General features: G+C 43.9%; 1 protein-coding gene across 4 annotated transcripts in view; it reads left to right on the plus strand.

Annotated features, from left to right (window-relative positions):
- Positions 1-7,545: 7,545 nt before the first annotated feature.
- The window catches only part of USP4 (ubiquitin specific peptidase 4), an 85,136-nt gene continuing 72,516 nt past the window's right edge, over positions 7,546-20,165 (plus strand). For all 4 annotated transcript variants that reach the window (XR_010922166.1, XM_067561258.1, XM_067561259.1 and 1 more), the window contains exons 1-3: positions 7,546-7,652; positions 10,461-10,588; positions 16,502-16,632. Coding sequence is in view for 3 of the 4 variants with exons in the window: in XM_067561258.1 (XP_067417359.1) it covers positions 7,546-7,652; positions 10,461-10,588; positions 16,502-16,632 (366 nt within the window). In the remaining variant the exon portion in view is untranslated. The remainder of the gene's footprint in view (positions 7,653-10,460; positions 10,589-16,501; positions 16,633-20,165) is intronic.

The raw sequence follows: 20,165 nt of genomic DNA on the forward strand, positions 1-20,165 counted from the left end.
ATGGATGGGCCACAACCCCTGCAGTACTGCCACACTTTCTGTCCCGTCAGTTTCAGGCACACAGGATGCCTGAGGGCATGTGTCTGTCACAATCTCATACCTCTCACCTTTCTCATCCTCTGGTCCAGGGTTAACAAATTTGGGCAGATCGGGTGTGTCCCTCAAAATATGCTACCTCACTCCACTGGTTTTTGAGCAGGCACTCTTCCTGTATGTGTGTGTGTAAATATTTTTCCTTGTTCTTTTTCAGTTTAGCTGTTCTTCAGATTCCTAATTCTATTTTTACATGTCACTTGCTGCCAATTAAACTCCTTTCTATTTTCCTCCATAGGATTTAAGTTTTTTTTGCTACTGTGTGACTTTTTCCTTTTCTTTCTATGTGTTTTAATTTGTGGTATATATTTATCTTGATCCTCTGTTATGGTGTCTTTACAAAAGTTTCCAGGCACCTTTCACAGATTTTAGTACTCTACCTTTAGCACTTTTAGTACTCTACCTTTTATTTTTGGTTCAATTAACTTCCTCATTTTTGTGTAGTTCAATGCAATGAAATGCTAGCATGGGAACAGCTTTGCTGTTTTAATTTCCACATGGGTGTTTAATTTTATTATGTTCTGGCCATGCAGTTCATCTATATTCACCTCTGGCACCACATCCATGCTCCACTTACCACTAAAGCAAAGATTTCCTCTCCTCTTGTGTGTTCCAGGACTAGCTGCCCCAAGAAGCTGCCATTTAAGGTGTCTAGAAATTTAATCTCTGCATCCCATCCTGAGACGACATACCCAGTCAATATGGGGATAGTTGAAATCCACCATTTTTATTCAGTTTATTTTTATAGTCTCTGTAATCTCCCATACCATTTCACTGTCCCTATCACCATACTGGTCAGGTGGGCAGGAGCATATCCCTACTGCTATATTGCTATTAATGAAGCAGGGGGTTATGATCCAGCGATATTCTTTTTTATATTTTGGTTCATTTACAATTTTTCCTTCATTGAGTGATATGCTTTCTTTCACATATAGTGCCAGTCCCCCCAGCAGGATGACCTATTGTGTCTTTACAATAATTTTGTTCCCTGATATAACTGTCCCATTCATAGTCTCATTCCATCAAGTTTCAGTTATGCCTACTATAGCAAGAAAGAGAGGTATTTCTTCTAATTTTAAAAACTTTATTACTGTATCCAGATATATAATAAGAACAAAAATTTTTCCAACATGTCTTCAAAAACAAGTGTGTAAAATATGTTCTGATACAGAGTTATGAACATCTTTTTTCCTCTAATGACTTGAACAGTAACATGAAACTTCTCTATTTTCCATTTATATGCCAGATGTGGTACTCGAATAAAACGCAAACATTTCTCTAAATAAAACAATTATACAATTTACACTTTTTGTAAACATCTGAACTATGCACACTTGTTGTACTTGTACTCTTTCTGCTCATCATGTAAGTTTTCTTCATTGATTCCGTCGGGAAGGCAGGGAATATGTGCCCACCTCTTACAAAAGTCACACTGGACCTTTGATAAGTAATAGATGAGAAAATGAATTCACTGACCGGATAATGATAACTATGTCTATTCACTGGTACTACTCCATAAATAATATTAATTATACGTACAATCAGTATTCAAGAGATTGGTCTCATCGGCGGTGAAAATGATTACTACAGTGGAATTATTACAAGAATCCTGATCCTTAGAGAGGTTATTAGGTTGGGTCTATATGCAAGGGCCTAGATGTTGGGCCATGACTTTTGTTCTTGTAAGGGACATCTGCCAGTTGCTGGGTCTGCTGATAAACTAACAGAAATCTATACTTACACCGGTCCAGAGGATAGAGTTCATAGGAGCAGTCCTAGACTCGAGCAAAAGTGCTCCTGCCCAAATCCTAGCAATGTCAGAATTTATAGCCTGACTAGCGACCCACCCCTTCACCACAGTGAGGGTATGTCTCAGCCTCCTGGGACACATGGTGGCTTGTACTTACGTGGTCTGGGTATGCCAGGCTCTGATTGCGACAGCTGCAGATGTGGCTGGTGACTGTATACTCTCCATCCAGATACTCCTTCGACAGAGTACTCACGATTCCCCCTTGCATACTCACCTCTCTTGCATGGTGGATGAAGCCGCGGCACGTACTGGAAGGAGTACCTTTCGAGGCCCCAAAACTAACACTGTCGCTGGTATCAGCTGCATCGGATGTGGGCTGGGGTGCCCACCTTGGTGCCCTACGGACTCAGGATCTTTGGAACATGGACGAGTTGGCTCTTCACATCAATGTCAGAGAACTCAGGGCTACTCATTTGGCTTGTGAGGTGTTCCTGCCACACCTATCCAACAAGGTGGTACGGGTTCTTACGGACAACACAGCTGCAATGTACTACATCAACAGGCAAGGGGGAGCCAGGTCTTCAGCCCTTTGTCGGGAAGCCCTATGTCTGTGTGAGCCAAAACATTAATCTGGAGGCAGTTCATCTGCCTGGGTTAAAGAATACGCCAGCGGATCGTCTGAGCAGATCCTTTTGCTCTCACCATGAATGGTTGCTCCACCAGGAGGTAGCCGACCGCATCTTCCAAAGGTGAGGAACTCCCCAAGTGGACCTCTTCATGACCAGGGAAAACAGGAAGTGCATTCAATTGTGCTCCCTCCTGGGGACAGGGGACGCCTCCCTAACTGATGCCTTTCTGCTATCATGGTTGAGGGGGTCTCATGTATGCTTTTCCCGATACCTCTCATACACAGAGTCCTTGTGAAAATCAAAAGGGACAAGGCATGGGTCATCCTGATAGCCCTGGCATGGCCTCAGTGGCATTGGTTCGGGATGCTATTGGAACTGTTGGTGGCCCGCCCTTGATCACTTCCATTGTGGCCAGACCTCCTCTTTCAGGACCAGGGTCGGCTGCTCCACCCACACCTAACCTCTCTGCATCTGACAGTGTGGATGCTTCATAGTTGAGCATGGAGGAGTGTCACTGCTCAGCCCAAGTTCAGAAAATCCTGTTGGAAAGCAGGAAGCCTTCCACCAGGGCATCCTATCTGGCCAAATGGAAGCGCTTCACCTGCTGGGCGGCTCACCAAAACATCTCACTGACAAAATTGCCTATACAAGTGATCCTGGACTATCTGCTTCATCTGAAGCAGGAAGGATTAAGCCTGCTCATTTCTCAAGATGCACCTGGCGGCAATAACGGCCTTTCATACTCTGATACAGGGCAGAACATTTTTTTCCCACGAGATGGCAGCCAGATTCCGCAAGGGCCTAGTCTTTTTCCTCCACTGCAGGACCCAGTTCGCCAGTGGGATCTGAACCTCATCCTTTCCCAGCTCACTACACCACCATTTGAACTGTTGGATTCCTGCTCCCTCACACACCTGTCCTGGAAAGTAGCATTCCTGGTGGTGATCACCTTTGCATGGAGGGTCTCTGAGATAAAAGCCCTGACCTCAGAGCCTCCATACACAGTCTTCTTCAAGGACAAGGTCCAGTTTCGTCCTCACCTAGCAGTTCTGCCAAAGATAGTTTCCCACTTTCATGTTAACCAGGACATCTTCCTGCCAGTGTTCTGTCCAAAGCCTCACAGTCCAATGAGAAGTGTCTCTATTGTCTTGATGTGAGGAAGGCTCTAGCCTTCTACATTAACAGGACAAGACCCTTTCACTGCTCCACACAGATCTTTGTGGCAATCGCTGACCAGATGAAGGGACATCTGGTGTCGTTCCAGTGAATCTCATCCTGGATTACAGCCTATATTCGAATCTTCTACGAGCAAGCAGGGGTCACACCCCTGTCATCCCCGTCAGCCCACTCCACAAGGGCTCAGACATCTTCAGCGGCCTTCCTGGAGCATGTACCCATACAGGACATATGTAGAGCCACTACATAGTCTTCTATACATGCATTTATGTCCCATCACGCAGCAAGCTCGGAACGACGCTGGGTTTGGCAGAGCGGTGCTCCAATCATCACATCCATGAATTCCTGCCCGCCTCTGGAGGCACTGCTGGTAAGTCACCTTATTCAGAATGGACATGAGCAAGCACTCAAAGAAGAAAGAACAGTTACTTACCTCATAACTGTTGTTCGTCGAGCTGTGTTGCTCATATCCATTCCACAACCCACCCTCCTTCCCCTCTGTTGGAGGTCTGACCAGAAGGAACTGGAAGGGAGCTGGGCTGGCAGCACCCTATATATGGGCGCATACGCACGTCACTGCAGAGGGCGCTAGAGCCGGCCCTACAGATACCGGCAGGCGCGCACACACCTAATTCAGAATGCACATGAGCAACACATCTCAAAGAATAAGCGTTATGAAGTAAGTAACTGTCTTTTGCATCCTACCCAAAAGATGACGCTGGCAGCCAATTCTTTAGTAATCACCCAAAAGTAAGGGTTTATTATAAAAAGAAAGAAACTAGATGAGATGAGACATCTTAAATGCTCAAAGCAATGACATGTATACAAATGACTTAAAGTCCACATATATGTATATGTATGTATGTAACCCCCTTCTTTTTCTGGGTTACTAGGGAGCAGGCACCACTCACCAGTGTGCAAGGGTGCCTAAGGTTGCTGACAACAAAGGAGATCCTGAGTATCCCAGTGATGATGTAGGATAGGTGGGAATCCTCTATCCACCCCTCTGCTGCAGTCTCTTTACTCTTAAAAGAATTTAAAATTGGTGGTGCCTCCACCTGCCTGGCCCCTGTACATGCTGAATAGCGTGCCTTGGGAACTTCCAGGACTAAACCTAGTCTAATAATAATAATAATAATCTGTGACATAGGTCTAACGCAACAATTGCAATTATGCAAACTAAATATCCAATATACTTAAATTAGAGTTAACACACCTTTACTTAACAAATTAAGGAAATATGGCATAACAAACTGAAATTAAACGTCACTACTATTTTAAATCCACAGGAGCAATTGAATACATCAATTAATAAAAATAGTATACAGAAATAAATGAAAATTATCTAACTGGCATTTACACTGCCACTATTTACCCCACCTCCGGAGTGTGCATTCCCCTAGAGTTCACAGCCCTAATCCCTTGCTTGTGTGGGTGCGCTTGAAGATCTGAAGAAGGAGACAGAACTCTGTTGGTTCAGTGTGCCAGTTCAGCCCAGGTATCAAGCTGAAGATTTGGAGTTGGCCCAACCAAATGTCAACAGTCCTGGCCCTGCTTGAAGGGACTCTCTCTCTACCTCATCTCAGGCCCAGTCAAAGTCTCTCTGCTGTGCCCCTTCCTTTACAAGCCTTGCCCCAAACAAAAGAGGGGGTCACTCACATCACCTTCACAGCAGGCCCACCTCAGTCAACTTCAGGCTCAGTCCCTGCCCTGGCTTGGGCAATGCCACCAACCTCCAAAGCTCCCTGCTTGATCAAAACTCCAGCAGGTTCTCAGCAGCAGCTTCGGGACCCCAACAGCAGTCAGCAGCCAACAGCTTCCAGCCTCGCCCTGCTACACCCCAGCACCAAAATAGAGTCCCCATATGCTTTTCTCTGACTCCCTGGATGGGGAAGAGTCTCTCTCCTTTCTCCCCAAGGCATCATGGGAATTGTAGTCTCCCAGGATCTTCCCAACTGTAAAACTCCCACTTAAGTTCCAAGGCCCCTGAAGTACAGGGTGCCCACATCTATGTATCTCAGACTCTTAGCAGAATTGTGGAGTCTGCAGGCTTATCCAGTTCCTCTGGAGTACCTGCAGTACCTAGATGGGTCTCAGAAGTAGAAACCAGAAATGAAGACAAAAAGCAGATGGGGCAGCTATGTTTCTATATTATTTTTGACATGAGGCTTGCAATTCCTTTGTCCCAAACACAGCCACACAGCACATGGCATGGAAAAGCCTGACAGAGTCCTCCAGTCAAAGGAATGCACAATATTCCTATGTCCTGATTACTCCTCAGGTGTAGCCCCTCGGTTCTTTCACTGGATTAATTGTACAGTTTAGTTCCCTGGATGAGCTGTCAAGCAGGTTAAGTGCAGCTGCCATCCTGTCTGGGGATGTCACCCACAAACAGCACAAGTTTGAAATGCAAGCATTCCATGCATATTTACAACTCATAACACAAAGCTGATACATACATCTAAACATGCTTATCTATCTTAGAAAATCATGACTTTACAATAGATACTGTGCATGGCATAGTTTATACCATATTTATTGCAGTTCAGGAAGATTGGTATCAGTAATATTAAAAATGGTCATTCATATTTCGCACAGTGGCACAATACTATACTTCCCTTCTGGAATATTTGAGAATCAAGTTCTACACACAAGCAACAATATGTGAAAAAGCACTAAGGGCTAGAGTGAGAGGCAAAATAACAGTTGCAAAAGGTAATCCCCACTAGTGGAACAATGGCAAAACCAGATTTGACACCAGGACAGGAAATCAGTCAGTGTGGATCATGACACAACAGAAGAAACTTCCACTCTAAAAGTAAGTTGGAAAAGGTAGAATTAAAAATCACAGTAAGAACCATAGGAAGTACAGTATTAGAAACACAGATACCCTTGCTAAAAATAATACCCCTATTTACTGATATAGATTTAGGGTGAGTATTTGCTATTAAAATAACTAACCTAGACATGCCTCCACACAATGATAACAAAGGTAAATGATGAAGCGGTAAGATAATAAGACTAATTAAAATAACACCCTAAACGGAGCAAACCTGTGCTTTGAATGGATGAGAAGGAAGGCGAGCGATGCAGGGAACCGTGGCAGATACAAGAACTGTGTGAGCTGCTATGTGACTTTAGGGAGACACACACACTGATGAGGGAGACGTTTACATCCTCCAGCTGTGTGACACCTGGTTTTTCAGGGGGTGTCTGTAAACTCCGCCAGGGACTCCAGTCCCCCGTGCCCCCAGCACTGTCAGGCAGGCAGGCGCTGCGGTTTTAGGCAGGGGGATGCCCGCGCCGCCTTTTAAGGACCCAACCCTGGGAACCGGGAGCAGAGTCTCCCTGACACAGACTCCTGCGAGCGGGGAACAAGGAGCCCCAGTCCATGGAGCTGGGCCGGTGGCTCACCCCAGCGGGGTCACTCTCACTCCTGGGGCTGGGGCTGGGGCTTGGCCCCTCTGCCCGGGCTGGCAGCGCCGCCCCCTGATTTTTTGCCCCTCAGCCCCCGCCAATAACATTCCGCCCCCTGCTCACACCCCGCCCATCCCCCCCTGTCCCTTTTGGGCAGGAGAGTCTGACAGACTCCGAGTAAGGGCAGGGCGAGGCGGCGGCTGCAGAAAACGTTACTGAGCATGCTCAGTCCCTGCGCGCATGCTCCGTACACGCTACGTCACAAACTCTGCCAGGTCTCAAGTTTTGGCCCTGAACCTCCGCCTGAGGGGGTTGGCGGGAGAGGGCTGGACTGCCTGCCGGGTCACGTGGAGTCCCCACGTCACGCCCCGCCCCGCCCCGCCAGAGTCCGCGCGGCCGAGGGCAGCAGTGCGCCTGCGCACGTTGGCTGGGAGCGCGCGCCAGCCCGGATATCCGCTGCGGGGCGGGGGCGCTGGCAACATGGCGGCGGAGTTAGACAGCGGTGGGGGTCCGAGGCCGGACGTCGCGGCCCAGCGAGCGGAGCTGGGGTCGCTGCTGGGGACGGCGCTGAGGCCGGGCGAGTCCTGGTGAGAGGAGGGACGGGGGGAGCGGGCCGGGGGGAGCGGGCCCTGGGCCGGGAGCGAGCCGGGGCGCGGGGAGGAAGCGGGCCCAGCCGAGCCGAGCCGAGCCGAGCCGGGGTCAGGCTGAGTGGGGAGCTGGGCGAGCTTTCAGGCCCCTTGCCCTGGCGTGCGGATCTCCGTGGCCGGCGGTGACATTGGAGCCAGCCGGGGGCTCCGCCGGGTAGGCTGAGGCCGGCTCCCTGTGGGTGTGTGCGCTGCGCCCTGCCGAAGGGGCTGAGTCACCAGTGGCGGCGCAGCAGCAGGACGGGTCCTGGTGCAGGTTGTGGCGCTGGCTCCCTTCCCTCCCGAGTTTAATGGGTAACCCTTTTGCAAACCCATCAAACCTGCCCGTTCAGCTGTTCAGCCCACTCGGGGCTTGTCTGCCCTGAAATCAGGACACGGCGCCTCCGTGAAGGGACGCTACCCGGGCTGCTTCTGGCAAGGGACTCTGTGTGCGGGGGGAGGGCCCTTGCTCAGCGCTGCCGCTCGCTGTGATTCTGTCAGTTAGCTCAGTTCTCAGTGCTTTCACTGGGAGCCTCTCACAAAACCAGCGGCAGCAATCTCCACACTAGGTCTAAGACAAGCTCTCCTTAGATCAATATCTCAGCGATTTCAGCTCTGTTATTACTGAGCAGAAAAAAGGACTCTAAATTCAGTCTGATCGGCTCTCTTTAAACCCAGGAGGGAATGGTCAAATGGTAAGAGTCTTGTTAAACAGTTCATGCCACCAAGTAGGAACATCTGTCTGCACCTGTTCTGCCTTTTTACTTGGCTTTGGCATCATTACCACCTGCTTAGTGAGTGGAGTTCAAATTAGGGTGACCCCTTCAACTGAGGCATGCTATGTATAGCTCTGCTGCCCTTCACTCATACAATAATGATAACTTTTCATTGCTCCTGCATTCAATAGTAAAATGAACTTTAACCCAAAACAGCCAGCAATGCCAAAGTGGCCATCTGTGGGTTACCTAGGCAGAATAGGTGTGTCTGTGCAAATATGGTCTGATCCTGAGGTCTTTTCCCCTAGCTCATCAGTAGATATTGGGGAAAGTTCATTCAGACCCTGCTAACAGATAATTGCTCCTCTGTGGGGAGTGATGTCACTGGTAGGTTAAACAAACAAACAAACAAAAAATTAAAATACAATCGTGTCATTAGAAAAACTTGAAATATAAACCTGATATGTAAACTGTTGTGAAAACTTTGTTCTATTGAGTAAGGGGGGGGGGGGAATGGAAATACAATATGCAAATGCCAATTATTTCCCTTCCAAAAGAGAATACGTAGTCTAAATTAGATTTCTGTTGCTATCCTTCCATATGGGAAGTTCAAACATGTCTTTAATACTTTTACAACTTCTGTTTTTTAAAAAGAATTTGTCTACTTTGTTTCCATAGCAATATATTTTTTCCTTTATTTTTTACTGTATATAGCACTGAAAGCATGGGAAGCACTTTTCAGAGAAATATGAGATACCTGATCTGAAAAGCTTGTCCCATGTCCCTTGCTGTTACATTTGAGGCCCTCTACTGATTTCAGTGGGAATTTGAGGTGTGCTAGAAAAGCATGTTCAGGCCTTTGATCCAGATCACTGAAGATGAAACCACAGTCGTTTGCCAAGCTTGTACCACTCGAAACCTATGGTGGTGGCCAATAACAAAAGTAATTTTCTCGTTAATCTACCTCATCCAGTTCAATCAAGGTTATACAGACATTAATGAAGAGAAAGGGGAACCATAACAAACACTACATGAATTAGAGATGATGATCTATTTACTAGATAGTATATGAAATAGCACTTATTATCAATGATTCTCAAAGTGATTTATACTGACAGGGAGGTATTACTATCAAAGTCTTATAAACAGAGACACAGGCAAAGAAAGGTCAAGACCTGAATGTTCAAAAGTGTCTACTCATCAGGAGTGCTTTGATTTTTTTGGATGGTCTACTTACCGAGTCTGGTTTTTAGAAGGGCTGGGCATCAGAAACTCCCACTGAAGTCAATTGGAGTTATGAGTCTTCTGTGCTTCTGAATATCAGGCAACAGGTGACCCAAGATATCCAACCAAAAATTGAGGCCCTTCCAGGTTAGCAGACATTTTGGACGTATTTGCCTAAATGATATTCCCAAAATCATACAATGAGTCAAGGCTGGGGACAGGTCTTTGTTGACCCAACTAAGCTAGTCCAGTCACTAGATCATACTGCTGCACATTTGTTAAAATACTCAAGTGTGTATATATATATATATATATATTTACTATATTATACACACCCCCCCAACCCCGTTCCCTCCTCCTGGTGCTCCTGCCTCCCCACGTTTCCTTTTCCTTACCTGCTGGGAAGCCCAATGCCCTTAAATGATGTGTCTGTTGCATCCTGAACCTAGGCTGTCCCTGCCACAGAGAGGACTCTGAGACAAACCGTTGCTGTGGTTTCAGCAGCCAGCGGCAAGTAAGGGCTGGGCACGTGACAGAGCGGGACCTGGCCACCATGCAGCACTACTTGGAGTAGGACAAGTAGCCTGGCCAGCACCGGGTCCTGGTCTGCATTGTTGACAGGCCTCCCAGCCGTGAATGTAATCTGCCACCCTATGCAGCTGAGCTGCCCTAGCCTAGAGTGGCCTGTGCTCCCAGGGCGTTCTTAGCTGCATGGGTTCCTATGCACTTGCACCAGCTATTCCTCCTCCAGTGGGAGTCGTGCTGTAGTCTGCTCTGGCTGGTATGAGCTGAAAGCTGCTTCTGACATCTTGCTGTTCAAACTGTATTCCAGGTATTTGATTGACAATCGGTGGTTCAAACAGTGGAAGAAGTATGCGGGTTTTGACAGCTGGGACATGTATAACGTGGGTGAACCTAGCCTGTTTCCTGGACCCATTGATAACTCTGGACTTTTTGCAGGTAAAGTGCATTGAGTTAAGTAACACTGAATAACGGGGTTTGTGTCTGGCAGAAAAGGAGAGTCCAGGACCTCATAGCAATTATTGAAAGTGTGCCTTGAGCTCTTGCAGATCTTTTTGGAAAGATGATGTAATTTAGCTTCTCTTCTCATTCACCAACCTCACAAAAACAAAACTACTGACCTTTCTGAATGGCACAGTATACAGTCCAGAGGGAGTGTGAAATAATGGGTTTGACCAGATCAAGCTTTTATGGTGATCTGCTGGAATAGGATTTCAGCTTGAGCATAGATGACAGTGAAGTAAGGCTGAATAACTTCTGTTTTCTGGGGAGGCTGGAAACATTACAATCTTCATCTACCATGTCGCCACACCCTAGCCTGCAGCATTTTCTTTCCCTCCCACACTCTGATATGAAATTCTGTCAAGGTCTGGAGATAGTCAACTTTACTGTAAATAGAAACTGAAATAGAAAACTTTCAAAAGTTGCATCTGAAAGCAGAAATGTTTGTTCAGTTTGAGGTTTGATAGCTGGATAAGTCTGAATGAACTCCTAGCTTGATACAGAATTGTGGTAACTTTAGGAAACTTTCTCTTCAGAGTTTAATGTTCTGAAAAATTAATGGAATAGTGTGCTATAAAGTTCTCTTTGAGTTCCCTAGTAACAGATCCAGGCTAGTGTGCCTGGTGCAGGGATGAGAGGTTTTTAAATTCTGTCTATCTTCTCAGTCAGGTGATATAATGCATTCTTTATGCTCTTGCTCCCATGATGCTGCTTTAAATGCCTGACACCATAGCATGTAATATAGAATGTGCTATCTACTTTGGAGTCACTGTTAGTGCTGCTTTGTCAATTGACTAGTATGGAGATTGCTGTGGCAGGCACCCTACCAGGTTATTAGCAAGATGTCTGGGCTCCACTGGCCTTAGGACAGAGTCTATTGATTCTCCTTTGTGTCAGTGTATCAAACCTTTGTTACAGCAATGAGGCTGTCTCTTCCACTGAGGGACTGCAGCTTTGGAATTCTATCCCCCTGAAAGTCCACTGGTGGATCCTTCTGGGTGAAGTTCAATTCTAAACTTCTGTGAGAGTTTGTTCGTTTGTTTTTAAGTGCTGTGTTTTGATCTGACTCGCAAACCTGTGTTTGGGACTGAGTTACCATCTTGCAGTGTCTTGTTAAGCGCTTGGGGAAAATGAAAATACTTAAAAATTAATTAGAAAATGCATCCAGTGGCTGAATAGAAAGCAGTGACACAATTGAAGAAGTGTTCCATTGCCTGTTGGTTGTCTGTAAAGGCAGCTGATTGTCTGTAGATGTAGCATTAATCATTTTTGTGATGGTGCAAATTGTGTAGTAATTTTTTCTGCCCTACTATGGCATAAATATTTTTTACCATAAAAACTTGGTTAATGTTTCTGCAGTATACAGGTGCTGCCTTCTCCCGATATCCTTCCAAAAGATGGGACTTCAAAATGTAAAACCCAAGTATTGATAGGGAGCAGGAGAACCAGGAAATGCTCAGTTTAGTGTTCCTGAGGAATATCCTAGTACTTTATTACCCCTTCCTCAGTCTTCTAGTCCAGTGTGATCTCATCTAATTGAGAACAAGTATTTGACATATCAGTGGTGGTGTACAGAACACATTAAAGGTATGCTGGAGCATGTGAATAGGAATCTGGAATTGGAAGGCTTCCAAAAAAAGCAGTTCTTGTTAAGACTGGGAAAGGTACTATGATGTTCCCATTTCTTTTGGAATCCCTGCAGGGAAAGATATGATTATGCATGTGTGTTTTAGAGCACGTTGAAAATTCATCTGTAAACAGAAATGTCAACCTTAATTATGGTCTGACTAGCAGCTGTGCCATAATAAATCTGTGAATAATCATCTTAAAACTCCTCAGCTTGTCCGCTTATCAGTGTCTTAGAATCATAGAAATGTAGGGCTGGAACGGACCTACAGAGGTCATCTAGTACAGCCTCCTGTGCTGCGTCAGGACCAAGTAAACCTAGACCATCCCTGATGTTTGTCCAACTTGTGCTTAAAAGCCTCCAGTGATGGGGATCCCACAAAGTTCCTTGGATGCCTATTCTAGAACTTAACTACCCTTCTAGTTAGAAAAATTTTCCTAATATCTAATCTAAATCTCCCTTGCTGCAGATAAAGCCCATTATTTCCTGCCCTACCTTAAGTGGATATGGAAAACAATTGATCACCATTATAATAGCCTTTAACATATTTTGAAGACTATCAGGTCCCTACTGTGTCGTCTTTTCTCAGACGCTCCATTTTTTTAACCTTTCGTCATAGGTCAGGTTTTCTTTTATAATTTTTGTTGCTCTTCTTTGGATTCTCTCCAATTTGTCTGTCTGTCTTAAATTGCGTGCTCAGAATTGGACACAGTACTCCAGCTGAGGCCTTAGCAGTGCCTGGTATAGTGGGACTATTATCTCCTGTGCCTTGCATACAATTCTTCTGTTAATACACCCCAGAATATTAGCCTTTTTACAACTGCATCATATTGCTGGCTCATATTCAGTTTATGGTCTGCTACCCCCGCCCCGTCCTTTTCAGCAATACCACCTACCCAGTTATGACCCATTTTGTAGTTGTGAATTTGACTTTTTTTTTCTTTCCCCTCTTCATGCTTTCTTGAATGTCATCTTGTTGATGTCAGACCAATTCTTTAATATGTCAAGATCGTTTTGAATTCTAATCCTGTCTTCCAAAGTACTGGCAGCCCCTCCCAGTTTGGTGTCATCCACAAATTTTATAACCACAATCTCAACTCCATTATTCATGTCATTAATGAAAACATTGAGGCCAGACTGACCCTGCAGGACCCGACTAGATACACCTCACCAGTTTGACAGCAAACTTTTGATAACTACTCTTTTGAATATGAGCTCCAGAGGGGTAGCCATGTTAGTCTGTTTTTAGCAAAACAACGCGAGTCCTGCAATACCTTAAAGACGAACAAATTTATTTTGGCATAAGCTTTTGTGGGCAGAAACCCACTTTGCGATGAAGTGGGTTTCTGCCCACAAAGGCTGATGCTGAAATAAATGTTAGTTTTTAAGGTGTTGCAGGGCTCATGCTTTTGAATATGGTCTTTCAACCTGTTGTGAATCCACTTTATAGTAATTTCATTTAAACCACATTTCCCTAGTTTGCTTATGATGATGTCATGTGGGACTGTGTCAGAAGCCTTACTAAAATCAAAATATATCATCTACTACTCCCTGCTATCCACTAGACCAGTAAACCCTGACAAAGAAGGAATTTAGATTGGTTTGGCATAATTTGTTCTTGACAAATCCATGCTGCCTATTCCTTTATAACATTATTATCCTTTAGGTACTTACAAATTGATTTAGTCATTATGTTCCAGTATCTTTCCTGGAATCAAAGTTAGGCTTTGTGCTCTCTAATTTTGGTTGCCTTATTCATGGCTTTGTCTGTCTGTGTTTTGTCACAACGAGGAATGTTGTGTGTTTCTGAACTCCAGTGCCATATTGGGCCAGGGAGCTCTGCAGTGCCTCCCAGTCCGGAACTGAAAGAGGATTTACACCTGTGCCTTGGGAGCAATGTAGCACAGAAAGGTGGTTGCTGTGTGGCGCTCCAAAGTATCTTACTCCCCATCCCAAATACTTTCAAGATAATGCTTCACCCCTTCTTGTTTGCTTTTCTTGGCTTCGACTTTCTCAGCTGCCTGCATAATCCAAAGGTTCCCTCCCATCCTGTCATGGCTATTAAGCTTCAAAAGAGATCTATCCTCTGTTATAGAGCAAATGAATAGCATAAGAGTTCATTGCACATTGCAGTTTTGGAATTATTTTAAGAACAATGAAAATTTACTGTGTGATCTTGTGGTCGATAATGCCATATAAATATTTTCTTTAGTCACAGACTGCCAGGGGAAGGTGGGTCAGCATTTAGATCTCAAGTGGTACTTGGGGCTTCTGAGGAGGTTGTTTAATCTGTTAGGATGGTCTGGGTTCTCGTTGCCTCTGTTTCTGTAATTGTATTGCCCTGGGCTTGAATAACTTATTTTCTTCCTTTAATTGGCAACCAGATCCTAAGACACCATGCCACGCCGGAACGGGTTGATTTAAATCAAAGCAATTTGAATCAGTGATTTAAATAACCCAGTCTGGATTTAAATAATCTATTTTAATCAACTTTTCCATTTATACTTTATTTTCTAAAGCTGCATTCTCACTGATTGATATAACCATTAAAGCATGGTGATTTACAGCTTCATAGAGCCTCTACACTAGATTTGGTACATCTTCTTGCTACCCAGGAGATTTATTGAAGCAACTGATATAGCTTAATATTTTCAGATTCTTATTAATTAATTGTATATTGTTAGGATATTTGAAAATGGTGAAAGATATGTTGCTTATTTACTAGATATTAACTTTTTGATCATGTGTGTTTAATTAAATTCCAATTACCATCCTAATGCAGACTGAAACACAACAGCACATAAAATGTATTTTTAACAAAACAAGCCTTTAATACAGTATCTGATCTGTTGTGCCATATTAATAAAAGTTGACCTCAAAAGTTGGATGTCTTTTCTCTGATTCTTTCTTTATATAGAAAGGCAACCTTTTAACTCAAAATTTTTGATAGGCTCATAGATTCAGCATATTTTTAAAAAACATTAAGAGATAATACGTGTAGGCACTAACATATTTTGTATTTAACTCAGATTTCATTTTAAACTGGGTTATAGTTAAAGAAAAACTTGTAACTCAAATTTAAAAAAAATCCTTTTTTGTCCACCCTGTGCCAAACACACAGCTTTTCACTTTTGTGTGGCCCTGGTTTACGTGGCTCCATTTATTTCTGGAGGCAGAAGTCATGGTTTTGGTTATAGCTGCCTGTTAATTGACTTTCTCCTCGCAACTTTATAGAAAATGTAGTTAAATTTCTTAAACCAGTGCTGAGATGCCATGTGACTAGACTCCCTTCCAAGGAGAGGGAAGCCCTGGAGGTCTCTGGCCCAGGTCTCCAGTAGAGAAAGTCCGTGAAAGACATCAGCCAAGAGGTTAGTCTGGTTTTGAGGGGGTTTGGATTACCTCCCAGCAAAAATGGGAAGATCCTAACGCTGCTGTTTTAAGGAAGCCAAAAGTCTCTGGGATTTTGAAGGTCTTCAGAACAAATATTCAGTTAGCCAGTCTTTGCCTCAGAGAACTCACTGTGGAAGGGAGACTTGAGACTCCCAGAGTAAAGAGGGCTCTTGGGAGAGGACCATGTCTTGTACAGCAGTAAACACTCTGCTTACATTTAATGAATGAATACAGAATTTGTCCTGAGTTTCTACTGTTCATAGCTCCCAGCACGAAACTGCAACATGTTGACTCTAAAAGAGCCTCTTCCGCAAAGTGCAGAGAGCCTTGTGCTCCCTGCTTTCTTCTGTTACTGGGTGGGCCTGGTTGTTTAGGCTTGTACTGCACTAGTGCCTTGCAAACATATAAGGAAACTGTAATAAAAAGCATGCCTGTCTGCGTAGATTAGCTCTGGTTTTTGTGTTAGAAAGTTCCAGCCCTTGCCTCTGTAGCGAGTTACCTGCCTTCTGCTGTTTCTCTGATACTGGTGAGCAGGGAATAGCTGAGCAGCAGGGGGATGTATATAACACTGCTAGTGGGGAATTTTCAGACAGTGCTCCCCTTTATGTAGCCATAGGCCCTCCCAAAGCCTTGAGCGATCCCCCATATATTAACAGTATAAACCCAGTTATAAGCCAACACCCAAAGGGTTAAGAACATCTTGATTTGCATGTCTTGGAGACCTTCTGTTTTGTGGACTGTATGGAACACCTTTAAAACATATACAACTTCTAGGTGGAAGAACTTGTCTCACTTCTCAAATCTCACTTTTTTTTTTCTCCATTCCCTTTTAGATCCAGAAATACAGACCTTAAAAGAACATCTCATTGATGAGCTGGATTATGTGTTGGTTCCAACTGAAGCTTGGAATAAGCTAGTGAACTGGTATGGCTGTGTAGAGGGGCAGCAACCTATTGTAAGAAAAGTAAGTGTGCATAAATCTGAGACCCTTCTTTCATAATCTGCCAGGCAGTTTAGTCACCTTCCTATTCTCCAAAAAACCTTCATTACCTGAAACGCCCATCTAAGTTTGTCAGGCTTGTGTTGCTAGTGAGAGTTGAATCAGGCACATGAAGTGACTTTGCAGAAGTAGCTGGTTTAAAGGTAACCCAAAATGTGGATGTGTGTGGGCCTTCCCACAGGTTTGGCAGGTGATGATCCCACTGTCCTAGGTGGGATAATTAGTTGGAATGATGGGTATTTTAAGTTACTCTAGTAGTGGCTTCTGTTGCGGGTTGGAGGCGGGGAGCAAAGAGATTCATCCTGGATAATGTTCACCACCTTGTGGTTGGTGGTAGAAAAGCATATTTGGCTCCATCTGAGGATGAATGCATTGTTTGCCCAGGTTGTACAGAGGTGAAAATTGGGGTTGAGGGTGGTGGTGTTAAATTTCCTTCATAACAGAAGAATGCGAACCTTTTATCTGAGGACCCTAAATACCAACCTGTTGCTTCTGAGTTGAGGAGGATCTAAGGCAGAAGGAGACAGGAGACAAAGATGCTTTGCCATTAAAATAGGAGATTCAGAGACTCGCCACAATGTTCGTTTTTTACCCCCTATGTTATTCTGTATTTAAACATGGGGAAGGAATTTTTTTAGTTATATAAGTATGGCTATACTGCATCAGACCAATGGTCCATATAGCCCAGTATCCTGTTTTCCAACAGTGGCCAATGCCAGGTCCTTCAGAGGGAACGAACAGAAGAGGTAATCATCAAATGATCCGTCCCATCAGCCATTCCCAGCACCTGGCAAACAGCAATCCCTGTCTATCCTAGCTAATAGCCATTGATGGACCTATCCTCCATGAATTTATCAATTTTTTTTTTAACCTGGTTATAATCTTGGCCTTCACAGCATCCTTTGGCAAAGAGTTCCACAGGTTGACTGTGTTGTATGAAGAGATACTTCCTTCTGTTCTTTTTATACCTGCTGCCTATTAATTTAATTGGGTGACCCCCTAGTTCTTGTGTTAAGGAAGTGTTATTTACTCCTTCTCATATTTACTTTCTTCACGCCAGTCATGATTTTACAGACCTCTAGCAGATTCCCCATTAGTAGTCTCTTTTCCAAGCTGGAAAGTTCCAGTCTTATTAATCTGTCCTCATATGGAAGCTTTTTCATACCTATAATTATTTTAGTTGCCCTTTTTCTGTACCTTTTCCAATTCCAGTTTTTTTTATTGAGATGGGGTGACCAGAACTGCACGCAGTATTCAAGGCGTGGGCATACCATGGATTTATAAAGCGGCAATACGTTATTTTCAGTCTTATTATCTATCCCTTTCCTAATGATTCATAACGTTCTATTAGCTTTTGTGACTGTGACTGCCGCTGCACATTGAGTGGCTGTTTTCAGAGAACTCTTCACAATTACTCCAAGATCTTTCTGGAGTGGTTCTGCAATTTCACATTTGAGTTCCTTCAGACCTCTTGGGTGGATACCATCTGGTCCTGGTGACTTATTACTGTTTAATTTATCAGTTTGTTCCAAAACCATCTCTAATGACTCCTCAATCTGGGACAGTTCCTCAAATTTGTCACCTAAAAAGAATGGCTCAGGTTTAAGAATCTCCCTCAAATCCTCAGCCGTGAAGACTGATGCAAAGAATTCATTTAGTTTCTCTGCAATAACCTTATCTTACTTGAGTGCTCCTTTAGCATCTTGATCGTCCTGTGGCCCCACTGGTTGTTTAGCAACCTTCCTGCTTCTGATATACTTACAAAATTTTTTGCTGTAACTTTTTGAGCCCTCGGCTAGAAGTCTTTCAAATTCTTTTTTTGACCTTCTTATTCTTTTTCTGACCTTCTTAATTATATTTTTATACTTCACTTGCCAGAGTTTATGCTCCTTTCTATTTTCCTCAATAGGATTTAATGGCCACTTTTTAAAGGATGCCTTTTTGCCTCTAACTGCTTCTTTTACTTTGTTGTTTAGCCATGGTGGCACTTTTTTGGTCCTCTTACTATGTTTTTTAATTTGGGGTATATGTTTAAATTGAGCCTCTGTTATGGTGTCTTTAAGAAGTTTCCATGCAGCTTGCAGGGATTTCACTTTTTTGCACCGTGCCTTCTAATTTCTGTTTAATTAACTTCCTCATTTTTGTGTAGTTTCTCCTTCTGAAATTAAATGCTACTGTGGTGGGCTGCTTTGGTGTCTTCTCCCTCTCCTCGATGTTTTATTATGTTATGGTCACTATTGCCAAGCGGTTCAGCTATAGTCACCTCTTGGGCCCGATCCTGTGCTCCACTGAGGATTAAATCAAGAATTGCCTCTCCTCTTGTGGGTTACAGGACTTGCTGATCCAAGTAACAGTCATTTAAGGTGTCAATAAAGTTTCTTTGCATCCCTTCTGAGGTAACATACTTGTCAATATGGGATAGTCGAAATCCCCCGTTATTATTGAGTTTTTTTAAATTTGTATAGTCTTTCTAATCTACCTGAACATTTCACAGTCACTCTCACCATTCTGATCAGGTGGTCTGTAGTATATCCCTGCTGCTGTATTCTTAGTATTCAAGCATGGAAATACTATCCATAGAGATTCTATGGCACAGTTTGTTTCACTTAAGAATTTTATTTCATTTGACTCTGTGCTTTCTTTGACATATAATGTCACTTCTCCACTCATCCAATCTATTCTATCCTTCTCATATATTTTGCACCCTGGTATTACTATGTCCCATTGATTATCCTCATTCCACCAAATTTTTGTGATGCCTCTTATATCAATATCCTCATTTAATATGAGGCACTCAAGTTTACCCATCTTAGTATTTAGACTTCTAGCATTTGTATATAAGTGCTTAAAATTGTCACCTTTTAGCTGTCTGCCATTATGTGATGTAATTAAATGGGAATCTTTTTGTCATTTGACTTTCTCATCAGATCCTACCCATATTTTATCGTCTTCCATCTTCTCCCCCTTCCTAGGATATAGAGAATCTACATTAATAGAGCCTTCCATAAGGGATGTCTCTGTCCGAACCACATGTTCCTCCACACCTGTTGGCTTTCCCCCAGCCTTTATTTTAAAAACTACTTTATGACCTTTTTAATGTTACGTGCCAGCAATCCGGTTCCATTTTGGCTTAGGTGGAGCCCATCCTCCCTGTGTAGGCTCCCCTTTCCCAAAAGGATCCCCAGTTCCTAATACATCTGAAGCCCTCCTCCTTACACCATCATCTCATCCATGCATTGAGACCCTGCACTTCTGCCTGTCTAACTGGGCCTGTGTGTGGAACTGGAAGCATTTTAGAGAATGCTCCCATGGAGATCCTGGACTTCAATCTCTTACCTAGCAGCCTAAACTTGGCCTCCAGGATCTCTCTCCTGTCCTTCCCTAGGTCATTGGTACCTATATGTACCACGACCACTGGCTCTTCCACAGCATTGTCTAGATGTCTCGAGAGCTCCGCAAGCTTCGCACCCAGATGGGTGCCATACAGGCTTGCTTGC

This window comes from Emydura macquarii, unplaced genomic scaffold (genome assembly GCF_026122565.2).
Source record: "Emydura macquarii macquarii isolate MOO-44397 ecotype Brisbane River unplaced genomic scaffold, CSIRO-AGI_Emac_v2 contig_2369, whole genome shotgun sequence".
NCBI classification, from domain to species: domain Eukaryota; kingdom Metazoa; phylum Chordata; order Testudines; family Chelidae; genus Emydura; species Emydura macquarii.